This window comes from Meleagris gallopavo, chromosome 1, assembly GCF_905368555.1.
Source record: "Meleagris gallopavo chromosome 1, MGAL_WU_HG_1.1, whole genome shotgun sequence".
NCBI lineage: Eukaryota > Metazoa > Chordata > Aves > Galliformes > Phasianidae > Meleagris > Meleagris gallopavo.
The window spans coordinates 192,694,540-192,719,419 of NC_139404.1; the positions used below are offsets into that span (position 1 = coordinate 192,694,540).

At 53.9% G+C, this 24,880-nt stretch overlaps 2 protein-coding genes across 6 annotated transcripts in view; one reads left to right on the top strand and one right to left on the bottom strand.

Moving 5' to 3' along the window:
• Positions 1 to 941: 941 nt before the first annotated feature.
• On the bottom strand, positions 942 to 9,450 carry PLEKHB1 (pleckstrin homology domain containing B1). Of its 4 annotated transcripts, none has more exons than XM_085216637.1 (8): positions 8,372 to 9,449; positions 7,048 to 7,204; positions 6,800 to 6,861; positions 6,350 to 6,502; positions 4,467 to 4,569; positions 3,735 to 3,774; positions 2,882 to 2,987; positions 942 to 2,610 (listed from the first exon to the last, which is right to left on the bottom strand). In XM_085216637.1, exons 3-8 carry the CDS (start codon positions 6,834 to 6,836, stop codon positions 2,474 to 2,476), a joined length of 576 nt encoding a protein of 191 aa, XP_085072763.1. In that variant the 5' UTR covers positions 6,837 to 6,861; positions 7,048 to 7,204; positions 8,372 to 9,449; the 3' UTR covers positions 942 to 2,473. The 4 variants fall into 4 exon arrangements, with proteins under 4 accessions (XP_085072763.1, XP_085072762.1, XP_085072765.1 ...); XM_085216636.1 differs by having other exon boundaries at positions 6,800 to 6,864; positions 8,372 to 9,447; XM_085216639.1 differs by lacking the exon at positions 7,048 to 7,204 and having other exon boundaries at positions 8,372 to 9,450.
• Positions 9,451 to 11,418: 1,968 nt separating this feature from the next.
• The window catches only part of FAM168A (family with sequence similarity 168 member A), a 146,134-nt gene continuing 132,672 nt past the window's right edge, over positions 11,419 to 24,880 (top strand). For both annotated transcript variants that reach the window (XM_085216646.1, XM_085216647.1), the window contains exon 1: positions 11,419 to 11,568. The gene's annotated coding sequence lies outside the window, so the exon portion shown is untranslated. The remainder of the gene's footprint in view (positions 11,569 to 24,880) is intronic.

The window sequence follows — 24,880 nt, forward strand, 5'->3', positions numbered from 1 at the left end:
GCTCCCCCTTATGGCTGCAGTGCTGGGGTTGGGTTTTGCCTCTAGGGATACCCTCCCTCCCCCTGTAGGGATGCTTGAAGCTCGCTTCCCAGCCACCCGTTGCCCTTTCTGAGCCCAACCTTCCAGGCCTCGCCCAGGGTATAAATTAAAGCAATTCCACGTCAGCCACCCGCAGAGCACATCACATCTGGAAGGAGGACGGCTGCCCTGATTGCGTTAAGGTTTGATTAATGGCACCACTAATTAAAGTGCTGCAATCACCCACTCCCCTGCACACCATCTGCTCAGTGCATTGGCACTGCTGGGCAGTCAGGAGATGCAGTGAGGCCGGGTGCTGGCAGTGGCAGGGATGTGCCCACTTCTCACTGCACACTGCACTGCTTTCATTCCCATTGTGGGGCTTTCTGAAGCACTTCTGGGGCTCAGCAGGAGCAGGGCACACCTCCTTTCTGCTGCTTTTGTCCAGATTTAATTGCAGTCCGTTTAATTAGGATTGGAACTCGATGATCCTGGGTTCCTTCCACCCCGAAGCCAGGTGGGACATTTCTGCATCCCTCGGTGTCCCCGTGCTGTGGTACCACAAATGCAGGCTCACCCCAGGGTCTGCATCCCAGGTGCTGCTGCAGAGTTGGAGACCTCCATCAGCACTAATTGGTGGCAGTGGCTAATTGGCTCCCAGCTGTGTGAGCTGGGGACCTCGTGGGGACAAGAGTTGGACACTTTTCCCCATTGAATGCTCCTTGTTTGGTGACAGAAGCAGCCCCACGGAGCACAGCGCTGTGGGACCCATATGGGTCTCTGGGGTGGGGATGCTGTGCAGAGGGTCTTTGGGGGCTCTTTCCCAGCTCCTCCCCAGCACCACACAGACCCCAAACCCTCTGTCACCCCACAGTGCTGCTCACAGCCCTCCTCACCCTCCTCATTCCACAGACTGGGTCTCGTTGGGGCCACCTTTATTAGCCTTTTTATTTTAATTTTCTCCAAAAAACAGTGGTTGCAGGATTGGGTTTGCAGCAGTGGTGATGTGAGGAATGCCAGGGAAAGGATGAGGGTGACATCAGGGACACCCTGAGCCCCGAGGAGACGAAGCTTTGCCCGAAGAATGGGCCAGCTGCTGGTGCTGCTGTTGGTTTCCTACTTGTGGTTTTCAGTCTTTTTTTTATTCTTTTTTTTTAATTCTTGAGCTGCTTATTTCATATCAGAGTTCTTGCAGTGATGCTCCTGGTGCTGCTCAGTGTGTGAATGTGGCCCAGTTGTGCACTGCTCTGGTTTGGGGCCACCCGTCCCCATGTGTCGACCTCAAACCAAAGCCTCGGTGCCCAAGGAGCTCTTCCCATTCCCCAAAACCTCAGAGCTGTGTGTCCTTCCTGGAGCTGCTGCTGCTAGGTGCTGGCTGGGCAAGCCCCATTGTGGCCAAGGCTCTTCTCATCCCAATTCTTGGGTTCCCATCCCAATTCCAGGGTTCCTGTTTGAATTCCCCGTTTCCAATCCCAATTCCTAGGTTCCCATCTCACTTCCTGGGGTTCCCATCTCAATTTCTGTGTTCCCATCCCAATTCCTGGATTCCCATCCCAATTCCTGGGGATCCATCTTCATTTCTGTGTACTCAATTCAATTCTTGCATTTCCATCCTGGTTCCTGGATTCTCATTTCACTTCCTGGCACTGCTATCTATCTCACTTCTGGTGTTCCCATCCAGTTTCCTTTTTCCCAATTCCTGGGTTCCCACCTCACTTCCTGGGGTTCCCATCTCAATCTCTGCTCTTAGTTCAATTCCTGCATTCCCATTCCAATTCCTGGAGTTCCAATCCCAGTTACTGGGTTGTTGACCCCATTTCACAAAGGTTTGTCCCCAGTTCCTGAGCTTGCTCAGCCCCAGGGACTGGAGTGAGCCTGAAAGCCAGACAAAGGCATGGAGCTGCTCACGTGTATGGGGGTCTGTGGGTATGGGATAAGGGTTCTCATCCTCCCCTTCCACTCAAATCCTCTTCCATTCTCTTGCTCTTCACACCAGCCCTGTGCCTGCTTCCTACCCTGGCACCCGTGGGCATTTGCAGATTGGTTTCTCCCTTCCTCAGGGCTGCAGTTTTGGGGAAAAAAACACTATGGTACTGGTGCCTCTCCCCAAAAGACCCTTCAAAAAAGCAGTTTTGTAAGGAGAACCTGGCTGCCTCCCTGGGGAGCAGCACCCCTCCAAACTCATCCCAAAAAAAAACAACTTCAGGTATTTCTGCAGCTAGAGATTTGGGGTAGTGGATGGTGCCAGGCTGCGGGGCCACATCCTCCCATCCCCAGCAGTTTCCCTGGGGCTGCGAAGGATCTTGGCTTAGGTTTTTGGGTTCGTGTGGGTTATCTGATGCAAAAGCCGTGGATGGGTGGGATGGAGTTGCTCCCCTTTGTCCCAAAAAGATGATTTTCTGGAGGGTGCCGAGCCAGGGGCGTGTTACCTCGGGCTGGGGAGCCAAAGGGTCCACTAAAACCAGCATGGCATCCACATGAAGGAGCCCAGGGCTGCACCAGTGGCGGCCCCAGCCAGCAGCCCCAAGGCCATCTGGTCCCCGGAGACGCGGTAGGGATCCTCGCGCACGATGACGTGGGTCACCCCGGGGGCTGCAAGGCAAAAAGGGGTGGTGGGTGGCTTGGGGGTCCCCTACTGGGGTCACGTCCCGCCCCCAGAAACCCTGAAAATCTCCCAACCCCCTCCCCCCCCATCCCCTATCCCTATGGACCACCCCAAGTGCTGCCGTGCGCTGTGTTTGCAGGGTCTCAGCCCACTCCGTCCTACAAATACCTCCAAGTATGACCAGGCTTGGAGCTGTGACCTACTGAGTGTCCCCAGGTGGGCACCAAATGGCACAGAGGGAAGAGGAGAATGACCCACCTCCATACTGGTGGCCGTAGTGGCCAGAGCTGATGTAGGCAGTCTGGTGGGAGTCGATGGGCACCGTCTGGTAGTAGTCATCATCATAGGGGTCATAGACGTGCACCTGGGTGTGGTGGGAGCAGTGTCAGGCCAGTCTCTGCCTTTTCTCCCTTAATTCCATCCCCATTGCCTTAATTATGTCCCCATCACTTTGACTCTGACCCATCCCCTTCACTCTGCCCCTGTTCCCTTTGACTGTCCCCATTCCTCTTAACTCTGCCCCTCTCAACTCCTTCTCCATCCCCTTAACTGGGTTCTCAGCACTTTAACTCTGCCCCTGCTCCCCTGAACTGCCTCCATTGCTCTGAAATTTGTCCCTGCTCCCTTAACTCTGTCCCCATCACTTCAACCCTGTCCCCATTGCCCTCAACTCTGTTTTCATCACCTTAACTCTGCCATTATCACCTTAACTTCATCCCCTCACCTTAACTGTGTCCCTACTGCCCTTAACTCTGCCCCTATCCCCTTAACCGTGTTCCCATCACCTTAATTTGTAGAATCACAGAATCATTATGGCTGGGAGAGTGCTCCAAGACCCCCAACCTCAATCCCAACCCATCCCCACCATGCCCACTGACCACATCCCTAATTCTGCCCCTTCCCGTTAACTATGTCCCCATCCCCTTAACTGTGACCGCATCACTAGCTCTCACCCTGCTACACTGAACTCTTTCCCCATCATCATAACTCTGCCCGTATAACCTTAACTCTGCCCCTGTCCCCTTAATTACGTCCCCATTGCCATCCCCAGCTCTTCCCACTGGTGCCCCTGATGCCCCTATTTCAGGGGACGAGGGTGGGGAAGCCTCACCGGGGTGGATTTCGCCTCCAGCACTGCCATCTTCCAAGCACTGCGAAGGAAGCAGAGGGAATGGGTTGGGGGCTCAGCTGGGCAGCATCCCCCTCCCTCCAGCTATGCCAGCATTAATCCTTAATTCCCAGTTAGCACAAGGGTGGGGATGGGACAGGGACCTGATGGCACAAGGCTGGGGATGGGGTGCACAGCAGGAATGGCTCTGGGTGAATGAGGTGGAAGTGTGACCCCAAACTGGCGGATAATGGCTGAGTTTCTCCCCCATCCCAAGTGATTCTAGAATCATAGAACGGCTTGGATTGGAAGGGACCTCAAAGACCATCCAGTTCCAGCATCTCCCTGTCGTTTAAGAGCAGCTTAAGGTTTCTTGCTATTAAAGACAAAGAGGAGCGGTGCTAAAAGCGCTGTTGCATCATCCTGGGCATGGCCTTAATCCAATTAGCACTCCACGTTTGCATTATTTATCAACGAACGCGGATGGAAATGCTGTCACAGTTCTTTGTGGTTGGCTAAGAGGTGATTTCTCATCCAGGATACTTAAAAATAGCTCTGCTTGGCTCAGAGGTATTCAATGAGAAAAGCAAATCTGCACCTCCTGCCCTGCATATGACCTCGGGCCTTGCAGCAACAGGGAGCTGGGGGCAGCAGGATGTGATTTTCTTCCCACTGAGGTGCTTTTGGGGCCAGGATAGTGGGGGCTGGAGCTGTTGAGGGGATTTGGGCACTTACATGGCATCGTCCTCACTCTCAGCACACAGCGTCGTCTTGGAGCCGTCCCGCAGCACGACGGTCAGCAGGCACTCACGGCTCTTCCCCTCGGGTGGCTGCACGTCTGCAAGGGGACAGACAAAGCCAACCTCAGCAGGGGGACCCGAGGGGACCCCCAGAGCCACCTCAGAGGACCCACAGTGCCATCCAATGGGATTCCCAAAGCCAAACCAGTGGGACCCTCAAAGCAACCCAGTGGAGCCCCCAAAACCACCCAAGGGGATCCCCAAAGCTGTCCTTTGGGACCTCCAAAGCCCCCTGAGGGGACCCTCAGTGACAACCAATGGGATTCCCAAAGCCAAACCATTGGGTCCCCAAAACCACCCAAGGGGATCCCCAATGTCCCCTCAGGGAACCCACAGAGCCAACCAATGGGATCCCCAATGCCAACCCAGTGGAGTCCCAGAACCACCCAAGGGGTTCCCCATAGCTGTCCTTTGGGACCTCCAAAGACCCCTGAGGGGACCCTCAGTGACAACCAATGGGATCCCCAAAGCCAAACCAGTGGATACCCCAAAGCAACCCGGTGGGACTCCCAAAGCCACCCAAGAGGATCCCCAAAGCTGTCCTTCGGGACCTCCAAAGCCACCTGAGGGGACTCAGTGCCAACCAGTGGGATCCCCAAAGCCAAACCACTGGGGCCCCCAAAACCACCCAAGGGGATCCCTGAAGGCCCCTGAGGGAACCGACAGTGCCAACCAATGGGATCCCCAAAACCACCCAGGGGTTGGGATTTTCACCCCAAAAGCCATGCTCAGAGTTGGCTTTGGTTTTCTCTTTGTCTCTGCGCTCAAAGGTCAGGCACCAACACCAGCAGGAACTTCCACTTCCACAGCAGAAAATGACCCCAAGTTTTCCACCTGGTGTTGGGCTGAGTTTGCTTTGGATGTGCCAAATCTGACGGACACACGAGAGGGACCCAACACATAACGCAGTGTTTGCCATCGCACTCCGACTTTGCCAGGAGCTCCATGGAGGCTCCGGCATCGCCGTGTGAAGAAAAGCACTTTGTGCTGCACCGTGGGCTGAGCTGAGCTCTGCTGTGTTTGTGCGAGACGGAGCACTGAGTCAGAGCCGTGGGAGCGCTGGGAATGAGTGCAGAGTGGAGGTGGGGAAAGAAGAGGGGAGAGGACACACATCTGGTGGGGATGAGGCGGTGCGGGATGGAGCGGGGAGGGTGGTACAGCCTTTGGGGTTGGGTGGGCAAAGAGCATGGATTGAAGTGGACACAGCCACACAGAGCCCCAGGGCTCGGGGACACAGCGTGCGGATGTGGATCCTGGTGACACTGAACGTGGGGACCTTGGGATTCCAAGCTTGGAGATGCAGTGTAGAGATGGAGCTGGGGGACGTGGCTTGGGGACATGGAGCCTGGGGACACAGGGTTTGGGGATATAGGGCTTGGGAATGCCAAACCTGGGTACATAAGGATTGGAGACGTGGAAGTTGGGGACACAGGGCATGGAGACAAAGAGCTTGGGGAGGACATGGGGGTTGGGAAAGCAGAGCTGAGGTATGTAAGTATTGGAGACAGAACATGGTGAAACAGCTTGGACACAACAAGGATTGGGGGGACAGTGTGTGGGGACTGAGAGCTTGGGGATGCAGAGCTTGGGAATAGAGGGCTTGGGGACACAGGATGTGGAGTTTGGGGACTCAACTTTGGGGATGCAGAGCCTGAGTACACAAGGAGTGAGGACACAACAACTGGGAACATGAGCTTCGGGGATATGGGGGTGCAGGGAATGGGGACATGGAGTTGGAGGATGCCGAGCTTGGGAACATGGGGCTTGGGGTCACAACGAGTGGGGACACGGGGATTGGGGCAGCAGGGCTTTGCTCACCGCGGCACTCGCGGCCGGTCCGCACGTCGCGGCAGCTGTACTTGATGTGGATGCGCCCGTCCATGTCGCGCTGCGTCTCGTCGTGGTAGTACACCAAGCTGCCATCCAGGTAGAGGACGAACCAATTCCTCTTCCAGCGGCGCAGGATGGAGCCTGGCGGATGGATGGTGGGGTGTGAGTGACTCTAAGCCTGCAGCGGGGTCCCGCTGCCCCCCCTGCACAACCCGTAGGGTGCCTGGCTTGGGGATGAACCACAGCAGTGTGGCTTTAACGAAACTCTTGGATCCATCCCTGAAAAAGCCATTGGGGCATCTTGCAGTCCTTATAGGCTGGGAGCAGGAGGGTCCTCATAATGCCTCCATGGCTGAGCTCCGTGACCCCAAACTGTGTCGTGGGTGTGGAACTCAGGAACAGAACCCCACTGAGATTGGGATCGGGATTGGCACTCACTCTGCCGCCAAAGCCATCCGCTCTTCACCAGTGCCATGGCCACAGGAGGGCTTCCGGACCTTCTGCTGCAGGGAGGGAAAAAAATAGAGGAACAGAAAGAAGAGGGTTAGAAGAGCAGCTCCTGCTGCCCCCACTCCCTCCCCGTGGGGCTGCGGGAGGGATATGGGAAATGCCCGGGTGAATCGGGGCCGTGCAGACGTAGGGTTTCATAACCGGGGAAACACTGAGGTGGGGAGGGGCTGTGCCACCTTTCTTGGTGCCTTTAATCTCGTTGGGATTTAGGGATTATCGTCCCGTAGAGGTAAATGGAGAAATCCGGGACGCGGATGAAAACAGGCGCTCCCTCCCCACGGCCCCGGTAACTTTCCACGCCGAGCGGCGGCTGCACTTGTTTTGTTTTCCTGCCTGGATGAAAATTAATCCTTAATGAGGCCATGAAGTCATCGTTCCCCGGGTCCCCGAGCAGTGACAGCAGCACAGTGCCAGGCAGGAACGGCCCCATCGCTGGGCACCCCAGCACCGCAGCACTGCCTGAAGCCCAGGGTGACCCCTGGGGTCTGTGACCCCCGTCCCCCTCCACCCACACCCCCCTGAAATCACAGCACCTGGTGCTCACATCTCTGGGCACCGTCGCCCTCCTGTACTCACATCCCCAGTACTCACATCTGGTGCTCTCCTGTCCCCCCACCCCTGGCACCTCTTCTGCCTCCATCCCCACTTTGTGGGGCACCGTTTTCTCCATCCCCACAGTGCCCACCTCCCCATGTACACACACCCCCAGTTCAGCACCCGCATCTCCATTGCTGCCCTCCCCCTGCACCCCATCTCCTGCTGCTCCCATACCTGGTAATCCCCGCACCCCACTCCCCTGTGCCCCCACCCCCTGCACCCCCATCCCTTGTACCCCATCCCTCTGTTTCCCATCCCTTTTACTCCATTCCTGGTACCTCATCCCCTTGTACCCATATCTCCAACTCTGGTATCCCCCACGCCCCTGTCCCCAAATCCCTTGCACCCCCTTTTCCATTTATCCCATCCCCCTGTACCCCATCCCTTTGTACCTCCATTCCCCCTCCTTGTTCCCCCATCCTTCTGTAACTCCATCCCGTTACCCTCATCCCTCATAGCCCCATCCCCCTGTACCTCCACCCCTTTATACCTCCCATCCCCCTTTGCCCCCTCCCTGTTATCCCCATCCCTTGTACCCCCCTATATCCCCTTATACCCCATCCTCTGATACCCCCATCCCCCTGTATCCAAATCTCTACTACCCCCACCCCCCCGTATCTCCATCCTTTACACCCCATCCCTTGTCCCCCCGTATCCCCTTCTACCCCATCCCCTGGTACTCCCATCCCCCTGGTACCCCCCCACTCCCCTCTACCCCCACCCCCTGTACCCCATCCCTCCGTAACTCCTGCTTACCCCAATCCCCCCATACCCCACTCCCCTTGCACACCCATCCCTTTGTACCACCATCCCCCCGTATCCCCTCCTCCTACATCCCACCCCCTCGCACCCCATCCCAAATTCCTCACCCCACTGCCCCCCCGATCCCCCCCATCCCCTCACCGTGCACAGCAGCACAGCAGATCCCCGCTGCGCTCCGCTCCCGCTCGCGTTCCCTCCGCCCGTCCTCGCTGCTCGCACAGCGCGCTGGGAGCTGTAGTCCGACACTGGGAAACGATCCTAAAGGAGCTGCGGGGCCCTCAGGAAAAATGGCCATCTGGGGTAATATGAGGTCTTGAAGCACTTCGTGGGGTTGGTGATCCCGAGGATGCTGCGGGTGGGTGGGGTGAGTGGTCCTGGAGGGGGTCACAGCATCACCTCCATCCCATAGAGCAGAGCTGGGGTCAGGGTTGGGGCTGAGAGTCAGTGCCTGAATGTGAGAGCCCCAAAAAGTGGGGATGCACGGAGGGTCCCTCCATCCCGGAGCCCTGATCCCCCCGTGTGATGCACACAGCATCACATGGATGGACTGGTTGCGTGGTTGGGTGGATGGGGGAAAAAAAGCAGCTGGGAATTCCAAGTCTGCTTGTGCTTGGGGTGATGGCGGGGGGGTCTTCTGGGGGGCACAGCTCAGAACAGAGCCCTGAGGCCATGGGGTGCACAGAGGATGCTGGGGAAATCAAGGTGTTTAACTCCTCTGTGTGGTATCCCGGCACTGGGGGCTGGGAGGGGGAAAAGCTTCTGCAGGGATACCTCCAATCTAACACCAGATTTGGGGGTTCATAAGGCAGGAGGAAGTGGGGGAGGGGTGTCAGCAATACCCTGGCTCTGCAGAACAGCATTTGGGGTCATCACGTCAGCCCCTTCTGCCAAAACCTGCGATGGGAAGGGGATAAAACTGCATGTTTTGGGGAAGCAGGTCCCCATAGCCACCCTGACTAGAACTGCGTAGAGAGGGGCAAGCCGTGAGCAAATCCAGATGCAAGGAGCATCATACAGACGTGCAGGGTGCATATGGAGCCCTGCGCAGCTCAGGAAGGGACACATCCCCTATGGCTGAACCCCAGCAGCGCCCGAAATCCCTGGGGCTGGTTGACATCGCAGGGCTTAAAATCCGACTGGAGTTATTTATAGCCAGGGCTGGGCTGCTGATACAGATGTTTGTTAAGCATTGGGCAGCCCTGCATGCAAAACCCACATCCATTCTGGCAGGCTGCTCACCCAAAGCCCATCCCCTCCTGCCCTCCCTCCCTCCCTCCTTCTGGTGCTGGCTTTGCTGTGTTGGACAGCAGGAGGAATTGGATCAATCCATGATGCTGGGTATCAGTTGTGTTGTGCCTTTTGGATAGAGCTGCGTGGTCTGAATCAGACTCGGGGTTGCTTTGTTCTGCAGTGAATTAAGAAGAAGATCTTCATAAGGAAGAGCAAGGCTTCGGCTCAAACGTTGGCTGGTGTTAGCCAGGCCCTTGGTGTGATTGCACCCAAGGCTTTGCATAGGATCATGGAACGATAGAATGGCCTGGGTTGCAAAGGAGCACAGTGCTCAGCCACTTCCAACCCCCTGCTGTGTGCAGGTCACCAACCAGCAGCCCAGGCTGCCCAGAGCCACATCCAGCCTGGCCTTGAATGCCTGCAGGGATGGGGCATCCACAGCCTCCTTGGGCAACCTGTTCCACTGCCTCACCACCCTCTGCATGAAAAACTTCCTCCTCACATCCAACCCAAACCTCCCCTGGCTCACTTTCAAACCATTCCCCTTGTCCTGTCACCACCCACCCTCACAAACAGCCGTTCCCCCTCCTGTTTATCCGCTCCCTTCAAGCACTGAAGGCCACACTGAGGTCTCCCTGCAGCTTCTCATCTCCAAGCTCAAACATCCCAGTTCCCTCAGCCTTTCCTCACAGCAGAGCTGCTCCAGCCCTCTGACCATCTCAGTGCCCTCCTCTGGACCCGCTCCCAGAGCTCCACGTCCTTCCTGTGCTGGGGGCCCCAGCCCTGGACGCAGCGATGCAGATGGGGCCTCACAAGAGCCGAGCAGAGGGGGACGATCACCTCCCTGTCCCTGCTGCCACCCCTTTTTAATGCAGCCCAGAACACAGCTGGCTGCATTCCGGGCTGCAGGCGCACACTGCTGGCTCATGTCCAGCTCCTCGTCCACCAGGACCCCCAAGTCCTTCTGCGTAGGGCTGCTCTCAAGGAGATCTTCCCCCAGGCTGTGTCAATACCTGGCACTGCCCCGACCCGATGCACTTGGCCTTACTGAACCTCATAGGTTCTCACGTTCCCACTTCCCCAGCCTGTCCCGTTCCCTGTTTGGCTTCCCTTCCTTCCAATGTTCCCACTCTTCCTCCACGTGCCCTGAGCTCCGCTACAGGGTCGGAATAATTCGTCTCCTTGGCAGCAGCAGGACAGCGAGGACGGGAGGCTCTGTGTGAAATGGCAGCAGGTTCTCACAGGGCTGGCGATGCCTCGCGCTGCCCCAATGCGTTCGTTTGGGACGGAGGGAAGGCAGCAGCGCCTCCAGCCCCAAAGGGACGGCACTGAAGCCCCGCACAGCGCTCCGGCGCCCTCTGCAGAAGGGAACGATGCATTTTGCAGGGCTGATTTCTCTCTCGTCGCAATCAGGCGCGGCTCATTAAGAGACGCGGACATTTCCAGCGCCGGGCTCCACGCAGGGGCTGCGTCGCCCCAAATCGGATCCTCCCCGCGGCTCTCGGGGCGATGCTCTCCATCCGCCGCACGGGGGGGTGCCGAGCCCGGCCTTCCCGTTTCTCAGAGGCCCCGTTCGGAACGGCCCCGAGGTTCCGCTGCTCGGCCCCGAACCCGCGGCTACGGGCGGTGTGGTTCAGAGCCGCGACCCAAAGCGGTCCGCCCGGCCCGGGACGCGCGAGGCGCCCCCCGCCCCCCTCTCGAACTACAACTCCCGGCACGCCTCGCGGCGCCGCAGGCGCACTACAGCTCCCGGCATGCAGCGCGCTCCTACACATCCCAGCACCACCCAGCGGCGGTCCGGGCCCTGTCTACGGCGCGCCAGGACTTCGTTACCCAGAGTGCTTCGCGGCGCGCTGCCGCCGCGGTGCGATGGGGCGGCGCGCGGGGCGTGTCGGGAGCGGTAGTCCTCGCGCGGCGGCTGTAACGGTCCCGCTGCGGTGCCCCCCCCCCCCCCCCCCGCCTCCCCGCTCCCCGCCTGCCGCCGCCGCCCCCTCCCCCATTCGCTGGCGGCTGCGGGCTGAGGCAGAGCTCCGGCGGACGGAGAGCAGCTCCGGTGGGGGAGAGCCGTTACGGCTGAGGGGACGCCGCCGCCGTCTGAGGAGCCGCAGGTTGGGGGGGGCGTCCCGCCGCTGGGCTTTGGGGGGGGGGTGCAGAACGTGAGGAGAGGGCGGGGGGGGGGCTGAAAGATGAGGTGAGGGGTGGAGGTGGGGGGAGATGGAGCTGAGGGCTCGGATGTGGTGGGGAGGGGGAGAAAGGGGGGGGGATGGGGGCAGGTGTTGGGGGGGGAGGATGAGGTGATGGGAGGTAAAGGGGAGGTGATGGGGTGGGGGGGGTCGGGGCTGAGATGGAGGAAAGGCAGTGAGGTGATGGGTGGGGGATCAGGTGAGGTTTGGGGGGGTCAGGGGGTGGGATGTGGGTGTGGGGGGCTCTGAGAGGAAGGGGGGTGGGCTGGGAGGGCTGTCAGAATGGGACGGGATGGGAGAGAATAGGGATAAATTGGGGACAGAAGGGCTGGGCTGCTATGGGGGGGTCGGAGTGGCACTGCCTGGGGCTACGAGGGGGCACAAAGCAGGGGATGCTGAGGGGACACGGAGGGGTCCGGCCCTTGTCACCCTCCTTAAGCCTTTGTGGAGGGGGGGTTTGTTTTCAAGCCCCGAAGGAGAAACGCGTTCACCTCCCCCCCCAAAGATTTTGGCAGGAGGCCACATTGTGTGCTGTGATGGGTTGGGGGCACTGAGGGGTGAGGAGGAGCTGGGAAGCGGCTTTGGGAGCCCCTCAGTGGGGTCTGCGCCCTGCAGGGAACTCCTAACGTGAGCTCCAAGCCAAGTTTCACCTTTTTCTTCTCGTGCCGGAAAGGAAACCGAGTTCTCGGGTCCGTGCTTCTGCATGTCGATGATTTCCCTCCGTGTGTGCAGCTCTGCAGGCTGTGGGTGCAGAAGGGAGCACTGGAAGGAAGGGGTTTGCCTTGGAGAGCGGGGAACGCTGCCGAAGCCCTCATGGAACTTTGGTGGAAATGGCACTGATGGGATCAGGGATGGTAGCGTGGAGCCTTGAGGGCTGTGAGATGCGGGCTGTGTTTTATCCTGGTGAAGTTATTATGATTTTTAGAGTCGTTGCTTTAATGCTTCGTGATTGGCACTGCGGTTTTCAGGGCAGCTCAGTGTGGGTTGGTTGTGCCACAGAGGTGCTCAGCGTCAGCCCTGCGTGCAGCACAGAGCAATGACATAATATTCAGAAAAGGTTTTGTGCTGGGCTGGGTTTTATTCTGTTTTATATACAGTTTTCTCTCTTTCTTTCCCCCCCCAACCCCCGTGAGGAGCTGTCAGGTCATGCATTCCCACAGCCCAAATTACCTTCAGAGTGCATTCGTTTGGTGCTGAGTGCTGTGGATGGAGCAGTCAAGGGCTCTTTTTTTCCTCCTCTCCTGGACAAAGGCATGTAGTTCGAACCAGAAAGAAACCCCGAGTGGTTCTGTTGATGTTTTAATCCAAATATGATTTAGGATGCAGCGATGTGTTCATTTTCAATGCTATATAGAGATGGACGAATCTTGGGCTTTTTTTAGGGGGGAGGGGAGGAATGTGAATGATGGAAACATCTTTAGGGAAACGTTCAGCTGGACTTGATTGCATCAACTGCAATATTTCAGGAGATGTTGGCTGTGAAGTGCTACTGATTGGGACTCGGATGGAGCAGTGATGTTGAGTGACATAAAGAAAGAGGAAATCAGCACCAAGAGAGCAAATGCATATTTATTTATTTGAACTTCTTTCTGAGTTTTGAGTTCTAGGGATTCCTTGGGTTGCTTGGACCTTTGTGGCTGAGAATATGACAAAATATGAAGCAGATGCCCAAGCAGAGAGCCCAGCACAGGTGTGTGTGGAGTGCTTGTCCTTGCGAGGTGACCGACTGCAGTTGGCAGTGTGTTTTCAGACAGAATGTACATTAGATCCCACAGCTTCAACTTCTGCTCTGGAAAACACGAATACTGGGTTGCTTCGTTGTGCATCTCACAGAATCACAGAATGGCCAGGGTTGGAAGGGAGCTCAAGGATCACGAAGCTCCAACCCCCCACCACAGGCAGGGCCACCAACCTCCACATCTCACAGCAGCCCAGGCTGCCCAGGGCCCCATCCAAGCTGGCCTTGAACACCTCCAGGGATGGACGGGGATCCACAGCCTCTCTGGGCAGCTGTTCAGCACCTCACCACTCTCTGAGTAAAGAACTTCCCCCTGACATCCAACCTCAGTCTGCCCTCCCTCAACTTCCAACCATTTCCCCTCGTCCTGCTGTTATCTCCCCTTTTTAAGAGTTGAAATAACTCCTTCTCAACTCTTTTTAACCGAATGTTAATGTTTTACAGAATGATTCTCCTCACTGAATGATGTGCATAGTATGGCTTGATGCATGGATGAGCTGAGGGAGGTTTTTCATAGAATGGCCTGGGTTGCAAAGGAGCACAGTGCTCACTCACTTCCAACCCCCTGCTGTGTGCAGGTCGCCAACCAGCAGCCCAGGCTGCCCAGAGCCACATCCAGCCTGGCCTTGAATGCCTGCAGGGATGGGGCATCCACAGCCTCCTTGGGCAACCTGTTCCAGTGCCTCACCACCCTCTGCATGAAAAACTTCCTCCTCACATCCAACCCAAACCTCCCCTGGCTCACTTTAAAACCATTCCCCTTGTCCTGTCACCACCCACCCTCACAAACAGCCGTTCCCCCTCCTGTTTATCCGCTCCCTTCAAGCACTGAAGGCCACACTGAGGTCTCCCTGCAGCTTCTCATCTCCAAGCTCAACAAGCCCAGTTCCCTCAACCTTCTCTCATAGGAGAGCTGCTCCAGCCCTCTGATCATCTCAGTGCCCTCCTCTGGACCTGCTCCAAGAGCTCCACGTCCTTCCTGTGTATCAGACAGCCTGGTTTATCCTTTGGAGGTTTTTGGGTGTTGGAATGAGGTGGTGTTTAAGGGCCTCTCAACATGAGCCATTCCAGGATTTGGTGGTTCTCAGGTTTTCTGAACCTGTTCAATAATTGGAAATAGAGCTTAAAAGGAAGCCTGGACCCTGTTAGTGCATCAGAAGTAGTGAATACCTATAGCATATGGAAGAATGTGTGGTTGAGGCCCTTCTGGGTCTTAGCTGATAGTAATATATCTTTACAAAGCAACAAGAAGCCTGCATTGCAGTGGGTGAGCTGCAGAGGGGTTTTTACCATTTACCTTGAGTTCTGGAAAGCACCAATGCTGGGTTACCTCGTTGTGCACCTCACAGAATCACTTCAAGTTCAACTGCAAAGGAAAATAGGAAGGGAGGGCAGGAAGGCAATGCTGCCCTTGGTGCTTTCTGAGCATTTCTCAGGCAGGTGGAAGCTCCTGGGAGAAGCACTTCTGTTGGAGGACTGCAGTTACGCCTTCAGTTGAGGTGCTGAAGTTACCAGTGAGTTGTGTCTGACTTGATCTGCTCTGTCTAGGAGAGCCTGTCAATTTCAGTTTGGTTGCCTGCATGCAGCAAGCACCCACTGCAGGTTTGTGTTTGGTGCAGGGCAGTGTCTGCTCTTGGTGAGTATTTGGGGGCAGTCGTTGTGGGTTGGCCCTGATGTTTGACTTTGGAAATGGAGCTCAGGGCTGGAGCTCACCAGGTGCTGAGTTGGGAATTGGTTTTATGTAGAACTGAAGTTCCAAACAGAGGTAGAGGACAGACTGAGACCTTTTTGCCTCCGGAGCTTAGAAACCTTTGCTGTTCTTCTTATAAAGCTCTGCTCGTTTCCAGTATCAAACCGTGGGGACCAGGAGCTGATGAGGTTGTCAAAAGGGAAACACAATTTTTATGTCTTCCTTTCTGAGCTCCTTCTTCCCTTCAGTCTGGATTATGGTCCTCATTTGTCTTCTAGTCATGCTTTTCGAGCTTGATTGTATCCGCAGAGGCTCTGATTTCCTTTTCCGCAGTGCAAGAGCTCTGTGTACTTTGTGTTTCCTCAGTGACCCTCCTCAAGCTCTCTTTGCAGAGCTGAGAGCCTCTGAGCAATGCTGTGGCTCTCCTGGATGGACCAGGAGAGGTGGGGAGGCCCAGCACTGTGCCAGTGTCCTCCTGCAGGTGTTGGTGTGACAGAGAGGTTTGGGAAGCATCCTCGTGTCAGCCCATGTGCTGGGAGAGGAGGGACTCCAATGCTGTGTTTGGGGCACAAGAAATAAGGTAATTTTTGTGGATTTTAGTTGTTGGAGAGCGAGATGCTGCATCCGACAGCTGGCTGTGATGGATTTGCTCTGGCAACCTTCGATGTGTTCACAGAATGATGGAATGGCCTGGGTTGCAAAGGAGCACAGCGCTCACCCAGTTCCAACCCCCTGCTGTGTGCAGGTCACCAACCAGCAGCCCAGGCTGCCCAGAGCCACATCCAACCTGGCCTTGAATGCCTGCAGGGATGGGGCATCCACAGCCTCCTTGGGCAACCTGTTCCACTGCCTCACCACCCTCTGCATGAAAAACTTCCTCCTCACATCCAACCCAAACCTCCCCTGGCTCACTTTAAAGCCATTCCCCTTGTCCTATCAAGGCATAGATCTTGTTTCTTAACATGCCATAATCTTTGTAATCAATTAGGCCACGTTTTGCTGTTTGAAATCTTTCTTTCTGTTCCTATTTTCCTGCTTATAGCATAGCACTGAATTGATCCCACTGAATACAAGGGGGAAATGTCAGCAGCAGCGTTACGTTTGTGTATCCAAATCTGTGTCAACCCGATTCCTTGTGGAAGTGAGGATGATGGCTTTGTGCTGCCTGTCCACTTCCAGTTGGTGCTTCCAGACCTCCAAGGGCCTTAACAGCTGAAAGCAGGAGGATGGGGGGGGGTTGTGTGGGGAGGAGACACCACGCAGGAGGTGAACGCCTTCATGGAAGCATCAATGGGGAAGAGGTGCCTGTTGGTATCACTGGTTTTGGAGTTACTTCTCTAGGCTGTGTGTTCTGTGTTGCTGTGCAGCAGTGTGTTGGTGCTTTGCTCGTTGGGTGTCTCATCTCAACATGGGACTGTTGTTTGTAAGTTGTGGGTTTTTTAGGGGAGTTGGTTTATTTTAGGGGAGGCAGCTCTGTTTTGCCATGGGAATCCCCAACGTGTTCCCTAAGAGCCCAACCAGGGCAAGTTGTGCGCTGAAGGTTTACGGAGCATTTGCAGATCCTCCCAAAGTTGGGTGCTCTGAGCACGAGGTTTCTGAGAACCACACCTCACTCTTCGTCCTGGGCTCCAAACAGGGACGTGAGTGCACAAATCTGAGTCATTGCCAGATGGGTTCTTGTGTTTCTTCTCTTTCCTGTTGGAACACTGCGGGGAAGTGATGATGATGATGATATTTGTGGCATAATGCTTTGCTTTCAAAGAAATGCACAGGGAATGAGACGACACAACCGGTCATGTCAGTCACCCAGAAAGCCCCCGTGCCCTGGTAAGGTGCTGGTTTGCATTTGGCTCTGCTTTCTCCTTTCCTTCTTTCCTCTCCTGGAGGGAAATGGTCACCTGGAAAGCTGGCGGATGGGAAAATGGAAAGTAAAGCAAAAGAGGGTTTATCGTGGCTTTCATACGATAACTTTCTCAGCATAGAAAAGGATGTTGGAATGTTTTTGCAGACTGAACGTTTCTGGGTTCTGTGCCTTAGCAAGGGTTGGAGATTTGGGAGGATTAGTGACAGCAAGCCTGGAATATTTTGTGAGAGACAATGTACAAAACTGGCGAGGAAAGAAGAGATGCCATCGTGCCCACTGGGCACATCTCAGTCTTTGATCCAACGGATGCAGGCTGCAGCAGAAGTCAAGGCAGACCATCGCATCTTGGATTTCTCAGGTTTTTTTTCTTCCTATAATTTTCTGTTGAACTTAATCAGAAAGTTCTGGGTTCTTTTAGGGCATCAAACTCTTCTGTTGATGTGTTAGGGGTTGAAGTACGGTATTTGGGCTTTGAATTCCTTTGGCATCAGGCACCCAGCTCTCCAAATGTGCTTGAAATATGGAATGTATCATTTTTATGATGGAACCATACATGAAGACGAGCCTGCCTTTCCTTGTGGTTCTTTACATGTGGATGTGTAGGAGATGGAAGCCCACCTGTCCATGTCTGTGCTCTCCCCAGCAGCTTTCCTGGGGCATTCCAGCAGGTAAGTTGGCTCCTGTTCTCCAGCTCATCCAATGCAGTGTGAAACTTTGGACTTAATTACACCTGTGTCTGGATGTATGGATATTTTCTCATGTATGAGACAACTCTTTGTGGACTTAAGGACAAACACAGTTGGAAGTGCTCTCTGGAAGGCGATGATGCTAAATGCTCGTGGCTGGATATGTGGCCAGCGAGGTGCTGCAGAAGCTCCCTGCTGCCTGAGGGAGGACTTGAAGACATTGGAGCATCTCCTGCCCTTGGGGTGGCTGGACAAGGCCGCTCACTGCCATTGCTGGCAAGTTTTCATAGAATGACAGAAAGGCCTGGGTTGCAAAGGAGCACAGTGCTCACCCAGTTCCAACCCCCTGCTGTGTGCAGGTCGCCAACCAGCAGCCCAGGCTGCCCAGAGCCACATCCAGCCTGGCCTTGAATGCCTGCAGGGATGGGGCATCCACAGCCTCCTTGGGCAACCTGTTCCACTGCCTCACCACCCTCTGCATGAAAAACTTCCTCCTGATATCTAAGCTTGTGGGTCAGGCGCTGGTTGGGGTTGGTTTCCTCTGTGGTAGCAGGGTTATGCTGTGGGCTCCGGAGAGAAATGTGGCATCGTATCTCTTCTCATCTGAGTTTCAGCTTTTTGTTCTTAATTCCTGTGTGTTGAGCTCAACCCTGGTTTGGTTTAACGTAGAGTTACCATCAAGGAGCAATGCTATGAACTGCTTTAAGCTCAACTCTTGGAAAGGGGAGATAACAGCAGGACAAGGGGAAATGGTTGGAAGCTGAGGGAGGGCAGATTTGAGTTGGATGTGAGGGGGAAGTTCTTTACTCAGAGAGCGGTGAGGTGCTGGAACAGCTGCCCAGAGAGGCTGTGGATCCCCGTCCATCCCTGGAGGTGTTCAAGGCCAGGTTGGATGGGGCCCTGGGCAGCCTGGGCTGCTGTGAGATGTGGAGGTTGGTGGCCCTGCCTGTGGTGGGGGGTTGGAGCTTCGTGATCCTTGAGCTCCCTTCCAAGCCAGGCCCTTCTGGGATTCTGTGAAGCTTTGCAGGTGCTGTTGATGCATTGCAGAGCAGATCAGCTTTACCTCAAGTTTTTGCAGCTTGTGCATTAGAGCCCCCATTTCAGAACTTCCGAAGGCAAGACATAAAGCTGCTGCAGTTCCTGGCTGCTTTGGGGCTGCCATGCAGTGAAGCATCCAGCACAAAATGCTGTGTTCTCCCCTCTCTTCCCCAGGAGCAGTGCAGAGGTGATGAAGGAAGGTGACCACAGAACCAAGTGACATTTCAGCTGTTGTTGTGGTCAGGTCACCACGTGGGGCTCTCCAGGCCTTGTAGTCCTTCAATGTCCATTACACCCTGCTCCTTTATCTTGTAAAAATGTGCCTTCTCCTGCGGTGTTCCCATGAGGGCAATCTCACCAGTATGGTCAGTGGACAAAGAATTGCTTCCTAATGCTTGAAGTCGTTTTCCAGGTCAGCAGTGGACCTCTGGAACAGCACTGGGCTCTTTGTCAAGGCCAGCAGAGCCCTACTGCAGCTAACTTTGTGGTTGGTGATTTTCCTTGTCTGACTGCATTCAATGATCATGGGCCAACCCTAAATCCATTCAGCACGCTATGCTGACATAATACAGTGGTAATTTGGGGATCAAAATGTCATGCTCAACTGAAGTTGCCTTTATCAACCTGATGCTGAACCTTGGATCTAAGAAGGAAGTGGGTTTTTTTTTGCCAAGAGCTATTTTCTATAGATTTGTTGACTGTCGTTAATTTTGTTCCTGTCCTTCTAAAGTCGAGATCAGGTCTGCTTCACTTCTCCTTTACTTTGTCCAGAGCTGATGTCTGCCTGAGTTATCATTACCCAAGTCACCTTGTCATCCTATTCTGACACTCTGTTAGAAATACTCATCTTCTCTGTTTTTTTTTTTCCACGTTCCAGAAGAGATTGAAGAGGAACCCCTGGCCACTCAGAAGTCAGAGGACTCTTTGAGGTCTCCCAATGCCTCTGAGGCCCCATTCATTGCGATGTGGAGCTGATGGAGAGCTCAGGAGACCCTGCAGCCCGTTCCCCTCCTTGAGTCAAGGCGATCTGTCTCCGGAGCATCCCAGACACGTGTTTCTCTAATCCTCCCCTAAAACATATCAGTTTAGAAGGCACCTCAGCCTCTGTAGATAGATGGCAGTTATTGCTTGGCTGCCATTTTAGCTGAAAGCTTTTCCAGTGTCTTCACTTGGCAATGTTTCTTTGGCAGATTGAGATACTTTGCTCTGGAGGACGTGCAGAGTAACCCATCCTCGTTGCCTCCATCCTCGCTGGTAGGAGTCTTGTGGTCTCCCTCAGCTTTCCCCCTTCTGGGCTGATTGAAGACCTTTAATCTGTTCTCACGGATCATATTGTTTCTAAACCTCTTCATGCTTCTGTTGCTTTGCTCTGTGCTGTGCTTCCTTCCCTCCATGCACAGTCAGTGTTCCACGGCCTGATCGCCATCGTATGAAATGAACTCGTGCTCTTTGCCACCCATTGCTATTCAAACAATCTGAAATGCCCCTTTCCTTTTTGGCAAATCCATGATACTGTTGCCTTGCAGTAAGCAGTGATGCAGAATATCCTTAGGTTACTCCGTGTGGCCCAGCAGCCTCGCTCACTGCAACGCATCCCCTCCCGTGTGCCCATCCCTATTGACTTCCACTGGGCTCTTTTGGTGCGACTCCATTGATCTCAGCTTTCCCATGCTGTTAGGTTTTCTGTAGTTGCTTTCATGAGGATCCCTTAATAATTTTTCGAGTATCTTCCCATTGATTGCAAGGAGGGCTCAATCTCTAATTTGCTGTAGAAGCTTTTCAGAGCTCCTCTCTGTAGCCATTTCCTCTTTGATCCCAAAAGCACTTTGAAAGTTTGCGACTGAATTTAAGTGGATCATCTATATGCAAATTCCTTAATTTTTCCTCTGCTAAGTTATATTTGTAGAAAATCAACATCTTCTGAGCGATGCCTGTTTGCATTATGTTGATATTTCATTAAGATGGTAACTGAAAAGCCCAAACGTCATCCCAGTTAAAATCAATTATTTAAATCAGGACTTTCTGAAGCTGTGATTGAATTACCAGGCCTGGATGTATTGAGATGCAAGCCTGATCTTCTCGACTGTGAGGACTTTCAGTCCAGTGCTTACCACGGCTTTATTGACTGTAATGAGGCTGATTTTGGTGCTTCTGGAAATGAACCACGTGGCATCACTTCTGCATGAGGCTTTGTGCCCCTCCTATCTCCTCCGTAGCCCCATCAGCTCTCTGTAGCCCCACCTGTCCCTGTGCAGTCGGTACCAGAGCCAAATGTTACCCATTTTCTTCCCATTATAACAGGCTGAGTTCCTGCTGGGAGCCCCAGCATCATCTCTGTGTTACTGATACCTGCAGCAGAGCTGAGCTTTTCTTCCCACCTTGGGGCCGGCCATGCAGCCCCCACTTCTGTTTCTCACCTGAACCCTGTAGGACTGCTGATTTTTAAGGTCACCAGGTCTGTTTTGTCCTTCTGCTCATAGGAATTTCATTGCCTCCCGCTTGTTATTCAGACTCCTCACATCTATATATAGCAACAGAAAACTCATTTTCTTCACAGACCCTCTTGTCTGCCTTTGAACCTCGTTTATCCTTCTGTGTCCTTCTCTCCTGTTTAGCTTATTCCTTTCCTGGATGCATCAGCACTTTCCTCTGGGAAGGTGTCTTTCTAGTTGGGAAGATGCTGGCTCTGCAGTTAATGATCTCCGCGTTCCCTGCAGAATTGTTCCATCACTCAAACCCAAATATTCTCAGCAGCAGCAGGAGCTGCTGTCGTGCATGAGAACAAGATACCAGCGACTCGCAGACTCCTGCCTGCTCGGCAGGCAGCTCCTACCAGATCCTGCTAGGTTTCTCTTGGCACGCCTCAGCTGTAGCATGGGGAAGAAGAAAGCCTGGCATGGTACCCTGCAGAGACTGCCAAACCTTGACTTAGACTTTCCTTTTCAGTTCTTTTCCAGGATCCTTGCAATATTTTTTCGTCTGCTCCGTTCCAGCTGATGGAGAGAGCTGCCTGTCCCAATGTGTCCAATGGCTTTTTTGACCAGCATGATTAACCAGTATTTGCTGTCCTCTGTCGAAAGAGGAGGTCGATGACAGTCAGGTATCTCTTGGAGGTGGCCCTGCTGTTTCACAGGGTCTGTTTGCAGACCCTAAATCAAACAGCAGGAGATGATTTTGCTCAGTATTCCAAGGTCATTTTTTCCTGCCAGCACCAAACACACACGTGCACACACGTACACAGAGTCATAGAATGGCCTGGGTTGCAAAGGAGCACAGTGCTCACCCACTTCCAACCCCCTGCTGTGTGCAGGTCACCAACCAGCAGCCCAGGCTGCCCAGAGCCACATCCAGCCTGGCCTTGAATGCCTGCAGGGATGGGGCATCCACAGCCTCCTTGGGCAACCTGTTCCACTGCCTCACCACCCTCTGCATGAAAAACTTCCTCCTCACATCCAACCCAAACCTCCCCTGGCTCACTTTCAAACCATTCCCCTTGTCCTATCACCACCCACCCTCACAAATAGTCTTTCCCCCTCTTGTTTGTATGCTCCTTTCAAATATTGGAAGGCCACAACTTTGTGACACGCAGCACAGGTGTTTCTCTGACTGTCCTTGACTTCCTCGTGCTTTCCCAATGCTCTTCATTGATGTCTGTGGCTGTGGCAGGATGCCTGACAGCGTGCTCTGTGCTTTACATACTTTTCTCTTCTACCAAAACAAAGCCTGATGCTCATTGCTTGCATCCAGCTCTTTTTTTTTTTTTTTTTTTTTTTTTGCAGACATCTGCTCAGGCTGCTTTCTGGCTGGCCTCATTGGCTTAAAACTTCTCATCTAAAAATTCCACATAACAGGATTGTCTCCGGTGGAGCTTTGCTGGGTGTCACAGCCTGCTTGAGCCTTGTGCTTTTACGTCATGGGGAGAGGGGCAGATCTCACAGCTGGAGAATCCAAATCATAGAATCACAGACCAACATAATATCACAAATTCAGAGAATCATAGAATCACAGAATGGTTTGGGTTGGAATGGAGCTCAAGGATCACGAAGCTCCAACCCCCCACCACAGGCAGGGCCACCAACCTCCACATCTCACAGCAGCCCAGGCTGCCCAGGGCCCCATCCAACCTGGCCTTGAACACCTCCAGGGATGGACGGGGATCCACAGCCTCTCTGGGCAGCTGTTCCAGCACCTCACCACTCTCTGAGTAAAGATCTTCCCCCTGACATCCAACCTCCATCTGCCCTCCTTCGACTTCAAACCTTTTCCCCTTGTCTTGCTAAATGTTAGACTATGGGAGACAGGAGTCCTGTTCCTTCCACATGCATGATTTACTTCTAGTCCACCATATCTTTCCTGTTTGGGGTATGGCAGGAAGGGCAGATTGCTGCCCAAATGCAACAGAAGGAGAGAAATAAACACTGGATGATGCCCTGATACCCACGGTGATGGCTTCACTCTTCCTCCAGCAAGCAATATCTGGCTGTCGATCTACTGCAACCCAAAGGGAGGTTGGAGTAGGTCTCTTCTCCCAGGTAACAGCGTTAGGACAAGAAGTGATGATCTCAAGTTGTGTCAGGAAAAGCTCTGTTTGCATGTTAGGAATAATTTCCTCTTCAAGAGAGCAGTCGGGCACTGGCACAGGTTGCACAGGGAGGTGTGGAGTCCTCGTCCATGGAGGGGTTCAGGAGCCATGGGGATGTGGCACCGAGGGACGCAGTCATTGGGCATGGTGGGGCTGCACTGGGCTTGGGGATCTTGGAGGTCCTTTCCAACCTCAAAGATTCCATGATTCTGGGAAAGAAAAGAAATGTTCGCCGCCCATTCGTGGTCGTTTGGTTGGTTCCTCCATTGTGCTCCCTATGGAGTCCTTTCAGATCTGTACAGGTTTTTAAATAGCACCAAATGTGTTCCACTTGAGGCTGTTCTGGTGTCTCACTCGTTTCGGTTTGCAATTCAGGCTGATGCCTTTGATCTGTGAAGCTCTTGATTTGGATCTTATCTTCTCGCAGACCTCTTTCTCCGGATTGTGCTGGCAGCCAGGATTAGCAGGATTACTTCACCAGCAATCTTGTTTTTCAATCTCAAAGACTTCAGCAGAGTTCCCTCCTGGGGTAGAGGTAGCAGTGATGCTGGAATACATTTCTCTGTGATATCAGGACTTTCTGGCTCTCAAGATAAGCTGCAGGGCTTACAGATCACTGGAGGCATCTGGAGGCAGCAGTCTGTAGTTGTTTTAGGCTTGATTTGACCTTCCTATGATTCTACCTTCTATTCTTCCATATTTTTTGCTTTGTATGCGAGTTTCTGTTAACCAAAAGACAGTGGTGTAAATATGGGGGAAAGCCAACCATTCTGCATTCTTTGGCCTTTGGTGTCCACATGTTGGGGTTGCTGCACAGCACCAGGACGTGGGCCAGCCCCAAGGAGGGCAAGATGGGCACAGGCCGGCTTGCTTGGTTGGCTTCTAAGAGATTGTTGTATCCAAAGTTGATAACTTGAAACATAACATGAAAAGATGCTGGAAAGTCTTGAGGACCAACAGGGCTTGAAACTAGATGATCATTGTGGTCCTTTTCAATCCAGACCATTCTATGGTTCTATGACATGAGGCCCTTTGGTATCACCTGTGTCTGCTGTCCAGCAGAGGAGGGATTGGGATTGCACTGCAGAACCTTTCTGAGCTGTTGGCTTCCTGTTGGTTTGAAAGGCAGCGTGCTCCAAAGGTTCTCCCTTAGCCAAGTCCCAGGAGGTAGCAGTACTATGAAGCAGTGTTTCCATTGAGTGGCCAAGGAGAAGGGAGGGAAGGTGATGCCATGGAGTTAGGTTTGGATTTGGGAATGGAAAGAGCATCACTGGGGCATTGCCTTGGGATGGGATGCCATGCAGAGGGATCTGGATGGGCTGAGCAGTGGGCAAAGCTCACAAGATTCAACAAAACCAGCGCAAAGTCTGTGCCCTGCTATCAGTGTGGGCTCTGAGCACCCAATGGAGCTTTGGCTGTCCTTGTTCATGGACCAGGTGGCCTTTCAGCATCCCTTCCGACTCAATGATTCTAACAGTGTGGACAATTGCAGGGACAGTGTTGGGTATCTTCTTTGTTTCTGTTCTTCAGGACAACTCCACATCCTCCCCCTCCTTCTTTTCCCCATAAGAAGGCAGACACCAGGAGCAGAAGGACCTCCCCATTTAGTAAAAAAGGAGTAGAGAAGGGCCTGGAAATC